Below are 23,482 nucleotides of genomic sequence, written 5' to 3'. Positions count from 1 at the left end.
GCAGGGTTCTCTCCCTGCTAAACTGAAGGCCAGACAGGTGTGTGGTGACCAACCCTTACCTGCCTAGGAAGCCCTAATCTTGTAAAGGGAGATTTAGGGTGGTTGGCAGGGTGTGTGAAAGGTTGTGTCTTACCATAAAGGGGGCAGGCAGCTATCTGCTACTTCTCTTCTACACATTTCATCAAGGAAAAAGCATCATCTGACCTATGCTCACCCCCTTCTCACAATCAGTGGATACCAGCACAGTCCTCCTCTGAATACAAATCCATCATTTCAGCACAAGCTGGAGGAAGGCGAACTCAAAATAAAACCATGTTTTTAAAAAACCTAGATTATAGCAATCCAAGAAAATACTGACATCTGATCTGAGCCATAAAAATACCAAAAATCCTCTAGGCAGCACTTTTATTAGGGCACACGGGTCCATGTGGCAAGAGGCTAGGCCCAAAGAATATTGGTCGCTGTTGATTTTTCAGCCACCGAAAGTTTCTTTAGTTGTTTCTGTGTCATGGTTACCAACATTGAAGAAGATTGCTGTCTTCTTTCTTCTTTTTCTCACACAGAAAAATCATTCAAGTCTGGTTTTCATCTGGAAGTCACTCGTTTTAGTGCAATTTGAAGAGATTTCTTTAAGATGGTTTCATTGAGGTCCAGAACACCAGATAAGCGATACTGGTGTGCCGATGTAATCTAAAAAGGAAAATAAATACATTGTAACTCCTGCTTGTACAACTACAATCCTTTTGCCTAATCTGGTTCTGCTACCCTCTCCCATTTTCAGGGCTACAACAGACCTGCATAAAACTTAAAAGACAAAACCTGTTATTGCTTTCCCTATTTGCACATTAAGTGCTCTATTAAATTTTGTCTTCCAGTGCATGGTGCTATTTTGTCAATTCTCATATACTCTTGAGACAGTGGGTTGTTATTGAGAAGTATATTAAAATATTGTTTCCTGAATTTTCAAATTTAAAAAAGTATCTATCAAGCACCACCCCTGGCTACTGAAGATTCATCATGCACTCACATCTGATAAAATTAGCATCATATTCCCTGGAATCCTGGCCAAAAAAAAAAAATCACTAAATTTTATATCACCAACCTAACCTAATTTTTTTTTAAATTACTTTATTTGTAGTCTGACTTTCTGACTGAGGCCCTTAAGCAGATTAAGAGATGGTAGAAGACATGACAGGACACCTGAGTGGCTAGTTGACATTGACAGAGAGGTTGTGGAGAGGCATCTGGCTGCACTGGATGAATACAAATCCCCTGGGCTGGATGGGGTGCACCCAAGAGTGCTCAAAGAACTTTCTAAAGAACTTGCAGAGTCTCTGTCCATCATCTTCAAGGCCTCCTAGAGGACTAGGGATGTGCCACAAGATTAGAGAAGAATGAATGTTATCCCAATCTTTAAGAAAGGGAAGAAGGATGACTGGGGAAACTACAGGCCGGTCAGTCTGACTTCTGTTGCTGGGAAGATATTAGAGCAGATTTTAAAGGGATCAATCTGTAAGCATCTGAAGGACCGCTTAGTGATCCAGGGAAGTCAACATGGTTTTGTCCCCAACAGATCTTGTCAGACCAACCTGGTTTCCTTCTTTGATCGAGTGACGAGCTGGATTGTGGGAACTCTGTCGACGTGATTTACCTGGATTTCAGCAAAGCTTTTGATAAGGTTCCCCATAACATTCTAATGAGCAAACTGAAAGACTGTGGACTGGACTATAGGACAGTTCAGTGGATAGGGAACTGGTTAGAGGACCGCACTCAAAAAGTGGTGGTCAGTGGCGTTTCATCAGATTGGAGGGAGGTGTCCAGTGGGGTGCCGCAGGGCTCGGTTTTGAGCCCAGTACTTTTCAATATTTTTATCAATGATCTGGGTGAAGAGGTAAACGGGCTACTCATTAAATTTGTTGATGATAGCAAATTGGAAAAAGTGGCAGACACCCAAGAAGATAGAGTTAAAATTCAACAAGACCTGAATACTCTGGAGAAGTGAGCGGTTGTGAACAGGATGCAATTCAACATAGATAAGTGCACAGTATTACATCTGGGCCACAAAAATGTGAAGCACAAATACAGGATGGGGGATACACTTCTGGGAAGTAGTGTATGCAAAAGAGATCTTGGGTTAAGAGTGGACTGTAAACTAAATATGAGCAGTCAGTGTGATGCGGTGGCAAAAAAGGCAAACTCAAGTCTTGGGTTGTATCAAAAGGGCCATTGCATCAAAATCACAGGAGGTCATAGTCCCTCTCTATACTGCCTTGGTCAGGCTGCACCTGGAGTACTGTGTGCAGTTCTAGAGGCCTCACTTCAAAAAGGATGTGGACAAAATCGAGAGGGTGCAGAAGAGAGTGAAGAGGATGATCAGGGGTCTGGAGACTGAGCCCTACAAGGAAAGGCTGAGGGCCTTGAGAACATTTAGTTTGGAGATTGAGGGGGGACATGATTGCTCTCTATAAATATTTGAAAGGCTGTCATTTGGAGGAGGGCAAGGAGCTGTTCCAGTTGGCAGCAGAGGATAGGACCTGAAGCAACGGGCTTAAATTACATGCAGAAAGGTACTGGCCAGATATTAGGAAAAACATTTTCACGGTCAGAGTAGTTCAAAGGTGGAACCAGCTGCCTAGGGAGGGGGTGAGCTCCCCTTCACTGGCAGTTTTCAAGAAGAGGCTGGATGAATATTGGTCAGAGATGCTTTAGGCTGATCCTGCACTGGGGGTTGGACTAGATGGTCTGTATGGCCCCTTCCAACTCTGTGATTCTGTAAAGTGGGATAGGGATACTACACAAATACATACACAGCAATATGATAATGTTGTGAAACCAATCGTTGGATAGTGAATGTCCAGGTTTCATATTCAGAGCTGAGAAGCACCTATATCATGCCACAGATATCAGCAGGAACTGAGAATGCTCAGCACTTCCAATGAAAATTAAAGCCTCATGGATATAAAGGGGTTCAGTTTTAAAGATAAATTCTACTTAAGTGTGACAAATGAAGGGAACACCACAGCAGGTTTAAGTGTTTAAACAGCTCAACGAAATAGAATAGATCCATAGAGGTATACAAGGGATTGTTACCAGCTCCCCCCCCACCCCCCATCAGAGGCCCTGTTACAATTACTCACACTGCTTTGGTATTTGGTCAGCAGAGTGAGAACCAGCTTCGCATAATGCATTGATCTGGAAAACTCTTGAGCCATTTGGCAAACATTTGAAACTAACAAGTTGAAGAGCTCAGCAGACAACTCGACCTGAAAAGAGTGAACAAAACAACTTAGGAAGAAAGAATTACCTTAAACACGGATTGCCCCAGTGTTCGTTCCAGTTCAAGCTACACTGGCAAATAGTCAAATTAGCAACAGGTCAAGAAAATGGTACCCAGCCATAGGCATCACTGCACACAACAGAATTATAATTAGTTTTGTACTGTTTTATAAAGATACTGGCCTTGACACATTATACCTTCAGCAAGGGTCCCATCATGCTGTCAGGGGAAGAGACAAAAAAGTGCTGCTTCCAGATGGGATGACCCACAAGTTTTGGGAGAACAAGTTTTAGGGTAGAAGGCTGTCCATCCAACCAATATATTTCATCGATTACTAAAGCAAAGGACTTACGTGCATACATACACTACCCACCTGTCTTTCTAGCAATGAATGCACAACTGCGAGGAGCTCTTCTGACCATGACATCTCTACAGTTTGGCTGTGGAGCACGATAGCAGAAAAGATAACAAAATGACAGAAAGAGGATGAAAACTATGGTACGGACAAACTTCATGCCAGTCACCCAGATGCCACCATAAGTCATAAATACCAATACTGAAAGAACTTCAAGGCCCTTTACTATGGAGGAACGGCTACAGAAGATGCAAAAAACATTATTAACATAGCAATTCAAAGTAAGATGAAATACAGAGCAAGACACCTTTTCAATAAGTATCAACTTTTTAGTACGTTGTCTTGGAACAAAAATTAGAGCAGAAAGGATATGAAAATTATGTGGGTTTTTTTGTAGAGTTCTGATAAAGGTATGATAGCATAAAGTTGACAATAAAAATAAAATATAACTAAACTGGATTATGTGACATTGAGCAGATTAAGGAGATTATTTTATAACTTACATTTATAAAATAGCACAAAAAGCTTCTTACTGTAGTTCAGAATGTCAGAAGGAAGCTACTGAGATTCCAGAAAAGACTGACAATAATTAGGCTATAAGCCTTTCAAAAGTGTTCAGGTTTGTTGGCCAAATGTTTTTAATGCAGTTCTTATATTACACTTAATTTTATACATCAGTATTACCTGAATACTAGTCTCACATATTCAGGCTCTAAGCACTCCTCTATTATCTTACACACTAGTTTCATTTGCTCAAGGCCTGGAGGAGGAAAAAGAAAACATCAAATCTGTATTCAATAAAAGGGCATTACTGCTATAAAAAATAATTTAGAGAAATTCTTAGTTGGTTGAATGACATTCCCTTTAGTGTCTTAATTACTTTCTTTTTAAAAAGAGGTGCTGTAGTTCCAGTTCCCAGAAGCCATACACCCCTGGATCCAGAAACCCTGCCTGCTAGTCCCAAGGTCAAACTAGATGTGACAGCATCCTTCTGGCTGCCACAAGCACACTGCCTCTATTTTAAAGTCATTTAAAGATGTCATTAGGGCCCAATCCTGACCTTGTCCCATCCCCCCACCCCCGGTGCCTTTTCAAGTGTTAAAGCAGCTGTGGAACTTAAGGTGCAGAGGGAGGGGGAACAGGAGTGTCTCAATCTGCCATGCTGTGGGCTGTTCCTCTTGGCATTTTAAAATTACTTTAAAATGACAGTAGTGTCCTCATTGCAGGTATGAGGACACATCATGTCAAGTTTGGCCCACTGATGTAAGCCAATTCTTCTTATTTGGAAAAGGAAAGTTTTCTGCACATCCTCCAAAGCCCTCTATTATTAAAAGAGAGAGAGAGACTACAAGAAGTTGAAGTATATTAGCAGAACTAATGAACTTGCCTTTCCCTGGAGCCTGAACAATTGAAGGAATTAAGGTGCAACAGACTGGGCGAGCATATTTCGAACAGAACATCATCAGGGCCATTGTGAGTGGCCACGAGGCCGGCTCAGACAGTGCAAGAACCTATAGGCCAGGAACAGCAGAAAGAGAAAACTGTGTGATCTGTTCTCAGGTATCTTACATACCAAGTTCTGTGACCCAAGCAAAATCTCTTAAAAATGAACTTTTGACCCTTTTAAGAATATATGAAAGCTGTTTTTTCTTTATCAAGATAGAACTGTGTGAAAAACATCAAACATCAGAAGGCACAACACAGTTATATTACAGCAAGAAGGGTAGGGACTGGCAATCACCACAAGCATTCATCGATTGATCTGAGAGACCATTTATACTGGTTTTATGGCCAATAACAGCCTATTTTCTGCTACTGGCTTCATAATATAATTGTACTTTTCAGTCATGGATATTTAGGCAGCTATCCTACCATACTTTTGAAGGCAGCTATCCTACCAACATTTGAAGCCTTTCTCCAACTTAAGCGGCTCTTCTACCAACAGAAGGAAGGCTTCCAAATTCTGCACAGCAAAGTGGGTAAGACACATGCCACGGTTTTCCATCCCATAGAAAAATATGATGATCCCATTAACAACCACCAGCATTCTGCTGGAGATTTACTTGTCTTATTTACTTGAGATAATGTACTTATCTTTGGGGGAAGGAAGTTTTATGATGACAGGTGAAGAGGCAAAGCACAGAATAAAGGAAAACAGGGTTGCATTTACTTGTAATTGTTGTTCATCTGGTCTCTTCTGTGCAGGCACACATGGGACTGTGCATGCACAGGCTGGGCATGATGAAGAGGTTTCTAGCTGTAGAAAGTTCACCTCCCCTTCCGGTACTTGTGCAGTATGCTTGCCACCCAAACACCACGTGCCTAGAGTGAAGACGCCCACCCATTCCCTCAGTTCTCCTGCACCTCTGGAATCCACCATGGAATTGGTGGCACTCTACCTGATCAAGTGGAGCGCAAGTGAACAGGGAAGAATACACATGAGTCTGTTCACTTGCCAGGCAAGTGTCATTCGTCACTTGTAGCTTGGCCCTTAGTGGGGAAGGAGGGAGGGAATGTGTACCTGCACAGAAGAGACTGGATGAACAACAGTGACAGGTAAGTGCAATCTTGTTTTCATCATCGTCTCTTGCTGTGCAGTCCCACATGGGAGAGTAAAAAGCTACTCACCATTGGTGGCGGGGGTTCTGTCAATTAAACAGAGCATTCAGGACCACTATGCTAACAGCTGACTCTCATCCAGAATCTGTATCCACTAAGTAGTATTTCACAAAGTTGTCCATGGACAAGCAGGCTGATGCTTGACAAATATTATGTAGGGGAACCCCTCTCAGGAAAGCTGCTGATGAGGCTTGGGCCCTAGTGGAATGTGCCACAGCACACATCATGCCTGCCTGCATGTACGCCGGTTTGATGGTAGATATTATCCACCTGGGGAGCATTTGAGTGGATACTAAGTGTGCCTTTCAGGGGCCAGACTAACCAACAAAAAGCCCCTTGGGTTTGCGAAAGTCTTTTGTTCTGTCCAAATGAAATGATACGGCTCTACAAATTTCCAGCTTAGGTAGAGTCCTTTCAGAATCTGAGACTAGTGTAGGAAAAAATACTGGTAGTGTAATAAGACTGAGATAAGTGGAATCTGGAAACAATTTTAGGTAAGAATTCCATATTGGTGTGAAGTACTACCTTTTCTGGGAGGAACTGGATGAATGGAGGGTCCATTCTCAGGGCGGTTAGTTGCCTGACCCTCCTGATGGATGTGATCACCACCAAACCCCCCACTTTCCATGACAGCAGTGCTAAAGAGCATGAGGACATGCATTCAAAAGGTAACAACATTAGTTGTGCTAGCACTAAGGACAGGCTCCATTGAGGTACTGGTATACACCTTGGGGGAAAGGTGTGTATCAACCCTTTAAGGAATTGCTTAGCTATACAGTGGGGAAAAATGTTTTATTCACTACAGGTTCATGGAAAGCTGAGATGGCTACAAGATGGATCTTTATGGAGGAAACCGCCAAACCCTTTTTTGCGAGGGACAAAAGGTGATCAAGAATCGTAGTCAGTTGGCATGAGAAGGGTAATTCTCCCTTATTCTTATCCATGAGGAGAATTTCTCCCACTTGTAACTATAGAAAGTGCTGGTAGAGCCCTTATGTCCATTTAGTATTATTTGGTGCACTTCAGTAGAAAAAGAGGACTTCATGGGTTGATTAACTATGCCATGAGTGTCAGCTTTGTCGCATCATGGTGAAAAAACTGATCTCTGTGGAAATCTGGTTCAGGCAGGGGAGGGGGAGATAAATCTAACGGTCACCCGCCATCCTTAGCAAGGGAAACCACTCCTGAGGGGGCCAAAAGGATGTGATTAGTATACACTGAGTTCCATACTGATGAACTCTGCCTAGTACCTTAGTAATCAGAGGGACAGGAGAGAATGCATGAAACAGGCCACTCATCTGCGGAATCTGAAAGGCATTCCCTCAAGAAGTTGGGGCAATTCCTTGTCAAAGAACAAAACATCTCAGCTTTGATATTCACTGGGGTGGCAAAAGGGTCCACCTCGGGGAAACCCCATTGTTGAAGAATGGGAAGGTTGTATTTCTCTGTAAGAACCCATTCATGATGTAGTAAGAGAATTCCGCTGCGTGTGTCTGCTCTGAGGTTCTCTGTGCTCACCATATGGACAGCCAGGAGGGAAATGTTGTTGTGTATGGCCCAATCCCAAAATGCCATGGCTTCGAAGCAGAGGATAAGAGAGGCATATCCCCCTTGTTTGTTTAAATAATGGAGGACAGTAGTGTTGTTTGTGAGAACCTGAACCCTCCTGTTGCACACAGTATCTGCAAAAGAAGCAAGGGCATGATGAATGGGTCTCAGTTCCAACATACTTATATGTAACTGTGCCTTGTGCAAAGACCACATAACCTATGCTGAAAGATTCCCACAGTGGGCACCCTAACTTTGCAGGGAGGCATCAATTGTGACTGAGATTTCAGGCAAATGTGTTTCAAAAGGGGCACCCTGAATTAGGTTGTCACTATTCTCCCACCAGACCAGGGACCTGATAACTCTTCTAGGTTAGGAAAACTTAAGTTTCTGTGAAGGCAAAGTGAGGTCGTACCTCCTACCAAACCACAGCTGCAACAGTCTTATACAGAGACATGCAAAGTGGAGCACAGTGATCATTGAGGCCATTAATCCAAGAAATTTTTTTATCATAACCACTGGTTGGTAGCATACTCTGGTCAACTGGCGTATCATAGAGCATAAGGCTTCTTTACTTTCCCCCGGGAGAAAAGCCCTATCTATCAAGGAATCTAATTCAGCCCCAATGAAGGAGATGTACTGAGTAGTAACCAAATTGGACTTTTCCCAGTTGATTAAGAGTCCTAGCTGGGAGACCATGTTAATGGTGAACTCTAATTGAGCCAGCAGCTAGGAATGGTCCTGAGCTATTAAAAACCAGTCATCCAGGTAAGGATAGATGGCACAACCCTGAGCAATTACCGTGGCAATACACTTGCTGAAAACCCTTGGGGCCAACGCTAGGCCAAAGGGTAGAGCCATGTACTGGTAACACTCTTCACCACATCTGAAGCATAGATATTTTCTAAATTCTGGATGAATGGATACGTGAAAGTAAGTGTCTTTTAAATCAAAGACAGTAAACCAAACATTTAATTCTAACAATCACAACACCTTAGATGAAGTTAACATTTTGAACTTTTCCATCTTTAAGAACCTACTCAGGTGTTAGAGGTCCAGATGGGCCAGACCCCACCATCCCTCTTGGGGACTAGGAAGTACCTAGAGTAAAACCCCTTTTATGGGTAATCCTCCAGCACCCTCTCCATGGCACCCTTGGCAAGGAATTCATTGATAGCTCCTTTCCGCATGCTTTTCTGCTGATAGCTGCTGCTTAGGTAAAAAGCTTTACCCTGAAGGACTTTGGCCAAAGTTTGGTAATCCTTTGGAAGATGCTGAATGTAAGCAGTGAAACACTCCCATAAGATTGTCTAGTAATTGGCAATGCAGAAACAAATAAACCTTCATTCCTAGGACATTGAGTTTGCAGCCCTCCCTGTCAGCTGGTGCTGACTGGGAGCAGTGTCAATATTTGGCTTGCAACTCCTTAGTCACCCAGGAAAATGGGGGTGGGTGCGTGAATAAGAAGTGACAGTCCTACTACTTCAGTTTATAGAGGTGATTGATCTTCTTTGAAGTGGCCAGGATGGATGTGGGCTTCTCCCACATATATCTGGCTATGTCAAGCAAATCCTCTACTGGAGGAAATACTACAGTGGCTGGGATGTCAGAATACAGGGCCCGTAAGACTTTGCTCTTAGGCTTTGTGTTGAGAATGAAAGCTCTAGCATTCTAGCCATTCTGGTCACTCTAGCCATTCTGGTCATTTGTTCCACAAAGAGGTGAGTCATATGTAGGAGAAGTAGATGTTAGTTCTCCCACTGATTCCTCCAGCGATGGATCGGAGGCTAAGTCAGTCAGATAAGAACAGAAGGTGACATCATCATCCTCAGAATCTGGGAAAACAGCTAGGGCAGGTTGGTTCCAAGGAGTCAGAACTGAAATTGGAACCATAGATGCAGCTCATAGTGTAGGAAAAGCAGTCAACATCGATTATAGCCAACACATGAAATCCTGCCATGAGATCATTTGGTTGGCAGATGGGAGTCATAAAGAGGGGCCATTGAACTAGGGTGGTTGGACCTGGCTTGGTTTGGTCATGCTGCAGGTAAAGGTATCAGCTGGTGTGATTGAGCAGCCAAAGCAAACTAACTCCTGGAACCAGGAGTGGGGCAAACATTGAATTGGGGGGGAACACCCTCAGACGAAATGGGAGCCCAAATGTGGTGAGGGTGTCCAAGGTGGAGAAGGGGTGGTGAGCTCTACAACCTCCTCTCTCCTGCTGCGTAGCCCAAGATCCGAGCTCAGCTCCAAGCTGGAGTGACACTTCTTGTGGTAGGCAAAGGACGATGTCAAGCTAACCAATGTTTGGACTTATCCTTGAACTTCTCAGCAGGAGGTTCTGACGATAAATGGTTGGGAACAGATGGAGCCGGGGATCGGTTCTGAGGTGAGTCCGATGGTGGTGTTGATGGAACCAATCTTGGAGCGGTCTGGTGTAACCAAGGGCGGTCGACCTCCAATCCTGGTTGGGGGTCTCTTGCAGCGGGTGACTCAGCTGCTGAGGTATTGGAGCAAGCTAGGGTATCGGAGCGAGAACTTAGGGATCGGGCAGCCATCTCCCCTCTAGGCATGCAGCATTTTGGCTGGAAGGGGAGGGAACCTTTCTACAGGGTCCTAAAGCTAGAAACCTCTTTGCCATGGCCAGCCTGCGCGTGCGCAGTCTCATGTGGGACTGCACAGCAAGAGACGATGAACAATGGAAAAAATAAAACCTTCTAATGTTAATTCCAACCAGCACCTGTCTACAAAAATCTATCATGGCCACAGGTTTTTAAGAAATACCCTACCTGGGGTCATAAATGTTATTTAAATATATGCAATGTATTACATATCATTTTTAAAAAATAGTAAAGACATGTTACTTTAAAAATAACTTATAGTATACCCTCTGACGTTGCATAAAGGCTTTATTCAGTTATCAATCAATATGTTTTTATAGATATGGTAACCAATTTGTATAACTCCTTTAGGAATTAATTTAAATAATAAATTGAAATTTTTATTAGATTCAGTGATTTAATTAGCCTTTTTCATAGTGATTTAAATCAAGGTGATCTATCCTGCCCAAAGTCACTTAGAGGGTTCATGGCACAGTAGGGATTTGAACCCCAGTCCTACACCAATACTACACCATACCAACTCTTACTGTTTCCTGTCATATGAAAGATACGTGTAACATGTAACACAACAGCTGTTTTAAAAATGAAAACTAGTTATGGAAGGCTGTGACCAGGAGTAGAACAGGTGTAGGGTGAGGAGAGGGCTCCTTATTCTTGTTCCCTCTGACCATTTTCATTAAAAATTACTCCCTCCCTAATACAAGTACTTATATCTTTCCCCCATGAGTATAAAAAGCAAGAGAAGATGGAGAGAGAGGAAAACTGGAAAACATTCAGAAGGGGAAAAGGTTAAGGGGAATATTACATACATCTCCCACTTTATGTCCATTTTGGTTTTCACATCTACAAATAAAAGTTGTCATTCTCTTTCAGTGATATGATTTAATATAAAACAAAATATGTAAACTGCCTATAACAGTAGCTTGAGGAAGTTCGTAGTCCCTGTTAAACCAGGAGATCAAACTGGAAGATTTTTTTTTAAAAAAAAAAACTCTTTCAGGGTAGTAAGCCTGAAAGTCTTCACCACAGAAACAACTGGAGAAAGTTCTGCCATCCATACGGTAACAAAATCATAGGGATTTCAGCCCCAAACAAGGATGTTTGTTTGCTTTTTCCTGGTAAAGTGCAAATGCTCCATACATACCCGAGGTAGAAAAAGCTTTCCAACCAGTATCGTTGCATAACTATAGCTAAGATCGGGTGACAGCGCCACCAGCCAAGTACAGAACTGCAGAAGCTCATTCTCTGGGCATTCTGAGAGCTGAAGTAATGAGCAGAGACCTTCTAGCTAAAGGAAAGAAAATACAACATGTGCCTTATCACCATTATCAAACCAGTTAAAAACAGAAATCCAGATAAGCTGAAGTTGGTTCAATTACGGGCCCAATGACCTTATTTAGGAGTAAGCCCCACAGAATTCAGTGACACTTTCACTTAAACATGGGCTGTAAATTTTCTATATGTAAATAAATGCTTTTCATTTACTAACCTGCCCTGGGGTACATTCATTCAAGACCTGTAGCTCAGGAGGGGCAGTCCCATCAGAATGCTAAAGGAAGAAATCAGAAAAGTTCAGTGACTTTATACAGTGAAAGAGGTGATCACAAAACTGACCAAAGAGTACAGACACTTTAATGGGAATTTCATGCCATTTAAAATGGTGACTATTTTGAATGCTTCTAATAGTAGGGTACAACTATTATTCACTAAAAAGACCCTCCCTGACTAAACAGAATTTCCTTCAAAGTTTTGACACGTACGAGTACAAGGGCATCTGTCCAAAGAACAAAAGCAATAATGAATACTTACATCACACTGCATCGCCAAAAGTTCCTTAAGTTTTGGGACATGTTTCTTAAAAACAAGGGGGGAGGGGAGAACAGTTATATGAGGCTATAAATCTGCAAACCACTTTGAAACAAAAAGTCTGAAGAAAAGCAGTCTGTAAAAAATAAAGTAGTATTTCTCCATCTCAAAATGATACTGAGATAACCTACTCTTAAAATTTGTAGAACAGGAAGAGGGCAGAGGCAGATTTAAAACTTAGCAGAAAAGACTCTGGGTACTTGGAGAATTCACCTGCAAAAATGTATCCACTCTTGGCAAGCTACACAAATTCCAACCAAAGCTAGTGATGGTTCTTCCCCACCAAGGATAGAAGTTGTACCAGTGTGGACTGAACTGCCAGTTTGACTCAATACACTATTGGTTAAGGGCTTGCCCATGCCACATCATGATATTGTATATCTGCCATGTCTGCATACCATTCATCCATGCCGTTCATATATTCTCTGCTCTCTGTATTGATCTGATCAATGTATTGATATCCTGTGTGCTTTCAAGTCATGCTCATATACTGAAACCATTATAATCATGCCATCCTTGGCCTGCCTAAAAACAAAAGTACTAATGTTATTATTATTTATTAAATTTATAGTCCGCCCTCCCCGTGGACGGGTTCAGGGAGGATTACAACATACAGATAAAAACACATTGATTAAACAGTACATTAAATAATGATAAAAGCCAGATTTAACAGCATAAAAACAAACTCTGCACTATGTTCTGACTCTGCACTATGTCCCAGGTTCACTTCACCCTTCCCTGCCAACCACAAGGGAAGAGAGGGATGGGGACGTGAGTTGGTGCGAGATTAGCCACCGTTCCTACATGGGGCAGATGACTCAATATAGCCCCCCACTAATAGGAGACAGGCAGGGAGGCCAATCGGTGGATCTGAGTACTGGCCTCAACCAAATGCCTGGCGGAACTTCTCTGTCTTACAGGCCCGCCGGAAGGACACAAGGTCTTGGCAGGTCCAAGTATCCTCCGACAGAGAGTTCCAGCAGGTTGGGGCCAGGACTGAAAACGCCCTGGCCCTGACTGAGGCCAGTCGAGCCTCCCTAGGGCCAGGGACCACCAGTAGATGCTTTCCTGCTGATCTAAGCGCTCTCTGGGGTACATATGGGGAAAGGCGGTCCCTCAGGTATGCCGGTCCCAGTCCATTTAGGGCTTTATAAGTTAAGATCAAAACCTTGAACCTGATCCGGAACTCCACGGGAAGTCAGTGCAGCTGCTGCAAGGCTGGAGTCACGTGTCCCATACAGTGTACCTGCCAGGACATGTGCAGCAGTATTCTGGACCCGCTGCAACTTCCAGGTCAGATCCAAGGGAAGCCCTGCGTAGAATGAGTTGCAGTAGTCTAATCTGGAGGTGACTATTGCATGGATCACTGTAGTTAGGTCATGGGTTGAAAGATAGGGGGGCAAGTTGCCTGGCCTGCCGAAGGTGAAAAAAGGCAGACTGGGCAACTGCTGTGACCTGGGCCTCCATTGATAAGGAGAAGTCCAGTGTCACACCAAGACTCTTGACTGCCGGTATGGGCACAAGTGGCACCCCACCGAACGCTGGGAGTTGGATCCCCCTATCCACTGCACCATGGCCCAAGTACAGGACCTCCATCTTCGTAGGGTTTAACTTCAGTCTACTCTGGTGCACCCACCCAGACACGGCCTCCAGGGCTCTATTTGGGGCACTAGAGGCGGAGCCAGGCCAGCCAGCCATCAGCAGATACAACTGGGTGGCATCCGCATATTGATGGCAACCCAGTCCGAAACTCCGTACCAGCTGGGCGAGGGGGCACATATAAAGATTGAATAACAGGGGGGAGAGTATCGCCCCGAGGGACACCGCACACCAAAGGTTGGTGTACTGATAGCCTCCCCACAAGCGCCACCCTCTGTCCCCGACTGTGGAAGAAAGAGACGAGCCACTGCAAGGGTCCCTCGAATCCCCACATCGGCGAGGCAGTGGGTCAACAATTCATAGCCGACCTGTTATCTCTGGAGTCTGCTTGTTGACCTTGCAGCTGTACTGTAACTTTTCACAGGAGACAGAGGAAGTTGGATTCCTTGTAATCTTCTACCTTTCTCTGCCCAGACAAAGCTATTGTGTTCTCATGAGACTTTGGGATTTTCGCGCCTAGTTGCTAACTGCTCAAGGGGAGGGGGCAATCATGCTCCTTATATCAAAGTGCATATGCTTGTATCCCTATTCTTGCCAACTTACCCATCTATGGATGTACCCATGAACTTACAGGATCTCTAAAATAAAACCTTTTCATCCAATGCAGTGGAGTGCTTGCTGTGAGTGGTTTGGGGGTCTATCTGCCATGGACTGCAGTCCCTAGAACTGACAATATCTTCTCCCTGAGCTTTCCACATTTTGGACATCTTATTCTGCATAATAAAATAAATGTGTGACCCTAGCTAGAAAGATCTAGGGTGTCTCATCTAAAATGTGAAACCCTTTTTCAACCCTACTACTTATTTCAAGTCAAATTAAAGGTCTCTTTTGATTTCATAATCTGCTCTTCTTACTGCATTGCTAAAATCTATATCCTGCAGATACTTCAGAAGATTTTTTACATCCAAGGGCTCCAATATTGTCTAGTGGCCATTAACAGAGAAGAAATGAAACATGCTGGACTCCACTGGCAAGAAAGACTATATTCCATGTACTTACACTGCCAATTCAGTAAGAAATGAAGGAACTAGGAGAATTCAGAAGTTTGTTAATACCTTGACGTGATCAGGGACCTCTGCTGTAGTGTCCATTTGTGAACCCTGAGTAGTCCCTCTCATTTCTACTCTTTCCTCCTTTTGAGAATTTTGATATATGTTGTTGGTTTCACTGTGAACATCTTCATTTCCAGAAGTCTTCATCATAAGCTCATTTCCTGTTCTAATTGCACCAGATCTCTGCTGCACAACATGTGGTTTGAAAAGTTCTGAATCCGATTCATCTACTTCCAGTCGGGCCCTTTTTCTCTGCCTCTCCTCTTCAGGGCTTATGGGGTCCTCGCTTACTTTCTTGCTTTTCTTAATCTGAGATGTAGAGGCAGGGGCAATTTCATCCATTCCTAAGCAGGGATCTGTCTGTTTAATATACCAGCTTAATTTTCTTTCTAAACCAGGATTGTTGCTACTGGGGGCCATAACCTTCTGACATAGATCTTTCAGTTGCTTCTGGCAAGCATCTGTTAGTAGGACTGGAGTCAAAGAGCTCTTCTCCTGCAGCTCTACCTGTAGTAAATCCTTCAATCGCTGTACCCACAGGTCTGAGCTAGGTTCCTGCTTGGAGGTCTCAAGCAGACGGACAAGTAAGTGTTTTGGCACTACAGACTTTACCATAAGCAGCAGGGAAAAGAGATTTCTTTGGCACAATACTGGAAGAAGCAGCAATAATGGTTTTCTGAAAGGAAAGAACACAGGAATAAGTCTACTCAATACTACCAAAGCAGGGGGCTGACTCTATAACATGATGAACAATGCTTGATATAACTTGTAGGAGAACTACTTATACAAGACTACTGCCCAAAACATTTTTACATCAAGTAGTCACCTTGCTATGACATATAGCAATTTACCCTAGAGTCTGATGGCATGGTCCACCCGCACACTCACATCATTATCTATTATTGAAAGGTAGAGAGTGGTGAGTAAAACATTCACATCATTATGATATCACAATACTAGATTTTATATGACTGCATGGAACTGAGGACTGAACATAAAGCCTTCTGTGTGCAGATGTGTCCTCTAGCACTAACCTATGCCCCTTTTCCCTAATGTTACTATACATTGCAATGGAAAACTCAACATGGTGCTACTATTTCAGCAGCCATCCTGTGTTTTCTATTATGTCTTTGTTCTGTAAGGTCTAGACATGGACACAACCCCCCCCCCCCCCCAAAAATGAACCGGGCAGCAGGAAAAGAGGCTGTCAGTTTCCCAGACCCCGTGCTGGATTCAGCCCATCGGAGGGAGGGACAAGCAGTATTGTGTTTGGGGTCTGTTACTGATCACCTGACCAAGGATGAGAGGTGAATTCTGCCCTCCGTGAGCAGCGTAATACGGTATCCAAGAAACACAATGTTCTACTTACGGGAGATTTCAAATTCCCTGATGTGTGCTGGGAGTCCAATTCTGCTACATGTCCAGTGTCACGCAACTTCCTGACCTGCATGGTTGACAACTTCCTTTCTCAAATGGTGGATGAAGTGATGAGGGGCTTGGCCATTTGGGACTTGATATTAACTAAGAAGAAGGAGTTGGTTGACGGGGTAAAGGTAGTGGGAACCTTAGGGAGAAGTGATCACATCCTCCTAGAATTTTTTTTGCTGCGGGGTAGCGAGGAAGTTTGTAGCCAAACATGCAAGTTAGATCTTACTAGGGCAAACTTTAATAAACTTAAGAGATATTATGAGAGTTATTCCATGGACAAGAATGCTGGAGGGAAAGGAGTGAGTGAAGGGTGGGCTCTTCTAAAAGAGGAGCTGTTGTGGGCTTAAGCTATCATCATTCCAGCAGGACAGAAATATAGATGAGGATCTAAGATGCCAATATGGATGAACAGAGAGCTCTGTGATGAGTTGAGGAAAAAGGAGATGTTCAAGAAATGGAGAGAAGGAAATACATCCAAAGAAGAGTATCTTGGGATAGCTAGGCACTGTAGGGCAGCCATCAGAGAGACCAAAGCTCAGAATGAGCTGAGACTGGTCAGGGAACTCGTCATAACAAAAAGACATTCTTCAGAAATGTGAGGAGCAAATGGAAGGTGAAGGGGGGCAATACCCTAATTGCTGGGTTAAAATGGAGGAACTCTGACAGAGGACAGAGAGAAGGCAGAAGGGCTCAGTAACTACTTTGCCTTAAGTTTTCTCCTTGAAGGGGGGAACAGGCCCACTTAGAGATGGTAGTAGGCAAAACAGGGCTTCAGGGCTGCTGGCTGACATGGACAGAGACATTGTGGAGAAGCACCTTGATGTACTAGATGTGTATAAATTCCCTGGGACAAATGGGGTGCACCAGAAAGTGCTTAATGAACTCTCAAAAGAGCTTGCAGACCCTTTGTCAATCATCTTCTAGGCCTCTGACAGGTGATGTGCCAGAAGACTGGAGGAGGGCAAATGTCATCCCAATTTTCAAGAAAGGGGAAAAGGATGATCAGCCTGACCTCTGTTCCAGGGAAGATACTGGAACAGATATTAAAGGCGTCAGTCTGCAAGCATCCATCACACAACATGGTGACATGGGGAAGTCAACATAGATTTGTCCCCAACAGGTCCTACCAGACCAATCTCCTCATCTTCTGTGATCAAGTGACAAGCTTGCTGGATTGCAGAAATACTGTTGATGTAGTTTATCTGTTTTTCAGTAAAGCTTTTGACAAGATTCTTCATGATGTTCTTATGGGTAAACTGGTAGACTGTGGACTGGACTCAAGGATGGTTGGATGGATAGGGAACTGGCTGGATAACCGCACCCAAACAGTAGTTGTCAATGGCATCACATATGATTGGAGGGAGGTGCCCAGAGGAGTGCCACAGGGCTTGGTCCTGGGCCCAGTGCTTTTCAATATTTTTATAAATGATCTGGATGAGGGTGTGAAGGAATTACTCATTAAATTTGCAGATGACACCAAACTGGGAGGAGTATCAAACACCCTTGAAGACAGGGATAGAATTCAACGAGATCTGAATGCACTGGAAAAGTAGGCAGATTTGAATTAGATGTAATTTAATATGGATATGTGCCAGGTCCTCTGCCTAGGTAACAGAAATGCAAAGCATGCATACTGGATCAGGGATACACTTCCGGGCAGCAGTGTTTAGTTTATTCGGCTCAGGACGGGGTACAACAGTCATAAAATACAATTACATGGCAGATTCTACAATAAAATTCAGCAATTAAAATTATATATATACAAAAACCTGATATAGTGTGCACAAGATCTTGGAATATGGGAGGCTGGGAAGAATATGAGCAGTCAGTGTGATATAGCAGTGTAAAGGCAAATACAATCTTGGGGGTGTATTAACAAAGGCATAACATCCAAATCAGAGGATGTCATTATCCCACTATACTGTGTGGGTATTGTGCGTACTTCTGGAGGCCTCACTTCAAAAAGGATGTGAACAAATTGGAACAGTTGCAGAGGAGAGCAACCAGGATGGTCAGGAGCTTGGAGACCAAGCCCTATGAGGAAAGACAGGGAATGTTCAGTTTGGAGAAGAGGAGGTTGAGGGGAGACAGGATTACTCTCTTTAAGTATTTAAAAGGCTGTTGCTTAGAGGAGGGAAAGAAGCTGTTCATGTTGGCAACAGAGGACAGAACTAAAAACAATGGGTTTAAGCTACAGGAGGGAAGGTACCGGCTGGGCGTTAAGAAAAACTTCTTAACAGCAAGAGTAATCCAGCAGTGGAATCAGCTGCTTGGGGATGTGGTGGATTCCCCTTCATCTAGGAGCACCTGGACGAATACTTGTTGGGGATGCTTTAGGCTGTTCCGGCATTGGGCAGAGGGTTGGGTTAGATGGTCTGTAAGGCCGCTTCCAACTCTATGAGCCTATGAAAATCTTTTACTATCCATTTCCGCACATTAAGCCTCTATTAAAAGGTCAGGACATTTTTCTTCAGGCCAGCCAGCAAGCCTAGTTCAAGCCTAAAAGAGTTTTTTCAGACCAAGTAACAGAAACAAAATTTATGAAAGTGTATTCAGATTACAACTTCCCAATATCCAAAAAGGACACACCTTCTCTGACATGGTTAATATTTTTGTAACAAGACAATTAATACACAAAAACTGCCATCTTGCACAATACCTATTGTCTACTCCAACAAATAGGGAAGGAACACATACCTCGTGGTATTCCTTTGCCAAGTATTCCCTACAGCCCCCTATAATTTCAGCGGTACATGAGTTGCACTGCAGAACCAGGTTCTTAATAACCAAATAGCACCAGCATGTGAAGGAAACGGTGTTCAAAGCTTTTTAAATGGGGATTAGAGCAACTCACAAGAAGAGGGTCTGCTCAGGTCCTTGGAGCACAGGCTCTGGAGCACACAGCTTCTCTGTGAAGTCCTGCCAATCAAAGCCCTGCCTTGGATCTTCCTTAGACTGGGACCGTTGAAGGGTTCGGAAGGCAGCCAGGGCAGCCTCAGGCCCAGTCATCAATGTGCAGAGGAGGAGGCGGGAAGACTTATCAAATCGCTGCAGCCAAGGAATTGAAGGACTATCCATGTTGCTAGCACTGTTGGTCAAGTTCAAATGAAAACATGAATACAAAATAAAGATTGCCAAATAAATTGACTATATAGGTGAAATATACCTGAAAAAGAACATAGACTAACACTATGCTGTAAGAAAAGCATCTCTGTTTCTTGCCCAATATTCCAAAGACAATCCCTGCTCCTATTTCCAGATAGTAATCATGTTTACTTAGTAATGCAGAAATGCACTTTGTACATGCTCAAAATCACTTTGTTCTTATGTATTACACAGTTGAATGCAGATACTGAAATCAACTTCCAACACCAAATCCCATCTCCAGCAAAGCCACAATGTCTCTTCACATGTACTTGCTCTTTGTTAAATGTTCAGCAATAGCTGTTTTTTCTCTAAAAGAAAAATTCATACTGGAGATTTGAGTGTTGACTGAAATATTAAGGTCACAGATCCAGAGGAGTTAGCTGTGTTAGTTGTAGTTGCAAAATAGTAAAGAGTCCAGTGGCACCTTTAAGACCAACCAACTTTATTGTAGCATAAGCTTTCTAGAACCACAGCTCTTGATGAAGAGCATCTGATGAAGAGAGCTGCAGTTCTCGAAAGCTTATGCTACATTAAAGTAGGCTAGTCTTAAAGCTGCTAGTGGACTCTTTACTATTTTGAAATATTATGGAACCTAACAACTTTTTCAAAAGCTATGCTTTACCTATAAAGAATGCATGGGCAATAACAAACAAATCAGAAATTGTTTCCCTCTGCATGTATTTTAATTGTAGGGATATCACTGTAGCAACACTCAAGTCTTTCCAAGTATCATAGCTGTTGTACTGTGGAGATGACAACCATGCTAGCATCACAAGCTCCTATTGGATGGTGCCTGTGGAGAAACACCCTCCAACCAAGAATTCACCCCAAAGTTTCAGTTATTATTGTGGCTCATTTCCATCCACAGACAGGAGCCCTGTTACAGAATGATAGCTGGCAGAAGGGAAGGGGGTTGGAGATAGTAGCCATTAAGCTCCCAGCATAGAGAATTCAAGTTCTTAGTTATATTAACAGTTTACTACCTCATCTCCTGCTAACAGATTACAACAGTCATAAGCTGGGAAGTCTAAAATGACAGAAGGAAAATTCACTCTCTCAGCACTAGCGTACAATAAGAAAATATGTTGCTGGGCTCTCATGTGCTAATATCTCAGCTGTAACTCCTGAGTCCTAAACCTTTAACGCAGGGATAACAAGTATGGATTGTAAGATTCGGGTCAAGCAGAACCAACTAGATTTCCAGGTATGTGCTCTCAAGAGGGAACTTTTACTCTTGAAAGCTCATACCCTGGGAATCTAGTTGGTCTTTAAGGTGCTAGTGGACCTGAATCTTGCTCTTCTACTACAGGAAGACATGGCTACTCACCTTAAACTAAGTATGGATTTTGTTGACATTTGCAGTTAATGTTTTAAATATTAAACAGTATTTTAAAAAAATCTACACCCTTCAGAAGATATAAGACCTGAGTAAGAAAAGGTCTTTATTTCCACTTGGCAGCTAGTGGTATGGAACAAATGCTTGAGTATTTCTCTGTTGTTTTGTACAAGGAGCTATTGCTTTTACCTCACAAGCAGGGGAAAAGACACCAAAAGCAACCAGAAACTTAGATGTTCATACAGTTTATTTTATTTATGATTTTATTTATTTATGTCATTTATAGTCTGCCTTTCTCAGTGAGACTCAAGGTATGTTACACAGTGTGAGATTAGTATAGTCAATATCAGGAACATTTCCATAAACAATGCCATATGGTAAATAAATACAAATTCACAAAGACATAGCATTAGTAAGAATCCAATAGAACATAGTGAAGATTTGTCAACTTACGATTTTTTTTTTACCTCAGTGGGTCAACAGCAACTTCCAACTTTTACCAGAAGTTAGTAATACATGCCATTCTAGAGTTGATTTGTTTTTGCTGTTGTTCTTTCTATTTCTGTGTCATAGTGGTAGTATTGTGAAGAGGCGTGCCTAACCGTGAAATTTAAGAACGCTACAGGTAACAAGAGAGACTAGAGTATTCAGACCAGTTAAGCTACCTACAGGAGAAAAGGTTTGTCAAGCAAACCCTGAGAGGAAGGACAGGAAAAATAAAGACACTAGGCAGCGCAGTAATTGTTCCACAACAGTCACACTGCTGCTTTGTGGTGTCAGGCCTGGATCCGGTCCCGCGGAATCGTCAGTTCGGATGCAAGACTCAGCAGAGGGTTTTCCCCCGGTTGGCGCCTAGCTGGTTTAGGCATTCAATGGAAGGACGAGTACAATGACAATGCCGCAACCGGAAGACACAAAGATCCCTGCACACCTGGGAGTCAGTCCCCTTAAATGCATTGGATTTCTAAGTAAACATGAGTACACAATGCACAATTAAACGGGGGAGGGGGGCGCAGAGAGCATAAGCCCGAATGGGTCTTACTTTTGAGCAAACATGCGGTGGTCGGCTGCAACCCTATGCTGATCGACCTGAATGGGGTTTACTTCTGAAACGGCGGGCTAAAGGTACACAGCCATTTACCTTCTGGGCAAGCGAAGGCCTGTTTCGGAGCCCTCCTCACCCGAGCCGAGCTAACTCGGTAGCATTCTGCAGCAACCCGCGCCAGCCAGCTTCCTCCCTCGCTTAGCTTCCCTTCGGACAACTATCCAATCCGGTAGAAGGGAGGCGGAGCAGCCGACGCCGCACGCCGACCAACGGGCAACGTCCTTTTGGAAAAGTGAAGAATTTGCGTAGCTTCAGCGGGGAAACTGCGGAGAAGCTGGGCTGCCTGGTTTGGGGCGAGGAAAAAGAACAAAAGAAATTCTGGTTCGTGGGTTCGTGCAGCCCAATACTATACATGCGTACTCGGAAGTCTTATCCAGCACTTACTTCCCAGTAAGTGTGTTTAGGATTGCGGCCGTTTTTGAAGAATTGTCTGATCCCTGAAGTATACTTCCCAAGACTGACAGCGGTAAATTATAATTGGTCAAAAGCAGATGGGAGCGAAGCCAGTAAACTTATAGCAATATATCCGGAACGCGTTTACTTAAGAAGAAAACGCTACTTCCAATAAAGTCGCTCAGAATCAGTCCACGTGTCTAACGATGCGACCGTAAGATGTAGGACTGAGCCCACAGCCAGGCTGTAAAGAACAGCGGAAACAGAATGCAACACCAAAAACACTGCAGGGCAGTTTTTCAACGGACAGCATCAAGGTCCGAGGTCCGGACGGCTCGCCCCTTAAGAATGAGGGATTTTTCTTATCCTGAGGGAGTGTAGTACTTGAGAGGCGCTTAAAAATACAAAAGGGTCGAGGCACTCTATGTGTGTTTGTATGCTTACCGACGCTAGAAGCTCTCTCACTAAGATGGAGCTGAAAACAGCGATGTTTTTCTATTTCTATTTTTAAAATGTATATCCTATCTTAGAAATGATATTGACTCAAAGATAGTTTACAATAATTAAAACCTAACAGATTAAGCAACCTTAAGCAAGTCCACTCAGAATCCTACTCAGATCTATTCAGTGGGGATTACGGAATAGCTTGCTGTACCAGTCAGTTTTTCAGCTCAGCCTACCCTCATAGGTTGTTTTAAGGTTAAATAGGAACAGGGAGAGAACTGTCTTGCTTGTGATAAAGCACTACTACTGTACTGCATGCAAGAGAAATTGTTTCACTTGCCAGTCTTTAAATTTTTAAAAAATTGGTACTCTCAGACAATATATAGAAAACCTGCTGGTGCTGCTAAAGTAGTTGAGAGAACTGGCTGTTTTGTGTAGTGGTTAGGAATTACAGGGCTCTAATCTGGAGAACCCAGTCTGATTCCCCACTCCTCCGCTTGAAGCCAGCTGGGTGACCTTGGGTCAGTCAGAGATTCTCAGAGCACCTCTCAGCCCCGCCCCACCTCACAAAGAGATGGTCATGAGTATAATAGCACTTTGTAAACCACTCTGAATGTGGCATTAAGTGGTCC

The 23,482-nt window shown here is 43.3% G+C and overlaps 1 protein-coding gene across 2 annotated transcripts; it reads right to left on the bottom strand.

The window, feature by feature from the left end:
• Positions 1-396: 396 nt before the first annotated feature.
• On the bottom strand, positions 397-22,144 carry FANCE (FA complementation group E). Of its 2 annotated transcripts, none has more exons than XM_054981757.1 (11): positions 22,050-22,144; positions 19,280-19,513; positions 15,001-15,673; positions 12,230-12,274; positions 11,910-11,969; positions 11,565-11,708; positions 5,020-5,143; positions 4,317-4,392; positions 3,651-3,717; positions 3,138-3,263; positions 397-690 (listed from the first exon to the last, which is right to left on the bottom strand). In XM_054981757.1, exons 2-11 carry the CDS (start codon positions 19,501-19,503, stop codon positions 586-588), a joined length of 1,644 nt encoding a protein of 547 aa, XP_054837732.1. In that variant the 5' UTR covers positions 19,504-19,513; positions 22,050-22,144; the 3' UTR covers positions 397-585. The 2 variants fall into 2 exon arrangements, with proteins under 2 accessions (XP_054837732.1, XP_054837733.1); XM_054981758.1 differs by lacking the exon at positions 22,050-22,144 and adding an exon at positions 21,362-21,436.
• Between the last annotated feature and the right edge of the window lie 1,338 nt (positions 22,145-23,482).

Source organism: Eublepharis macularius, chromosome 5 (genome assembly GCF_028583425.1).
Source record: "Eublepharis macularius isolate TG4126 chromosome 5, MPM_Emac_v1.0, whole genome shotgun sequence".
Classification (NCBI taxonomy): domain Eukaryota; kingdom Metazoa; phylum Chordata; class Lepidosauria; order Squamata; family Eublepharidae; genus Eublepharis; species Eublepharis macularius.
Note: the sequence above shows the minus strand (reverse complement) of the source record. Positions and strands in the feature narration are given on the sequence as shown.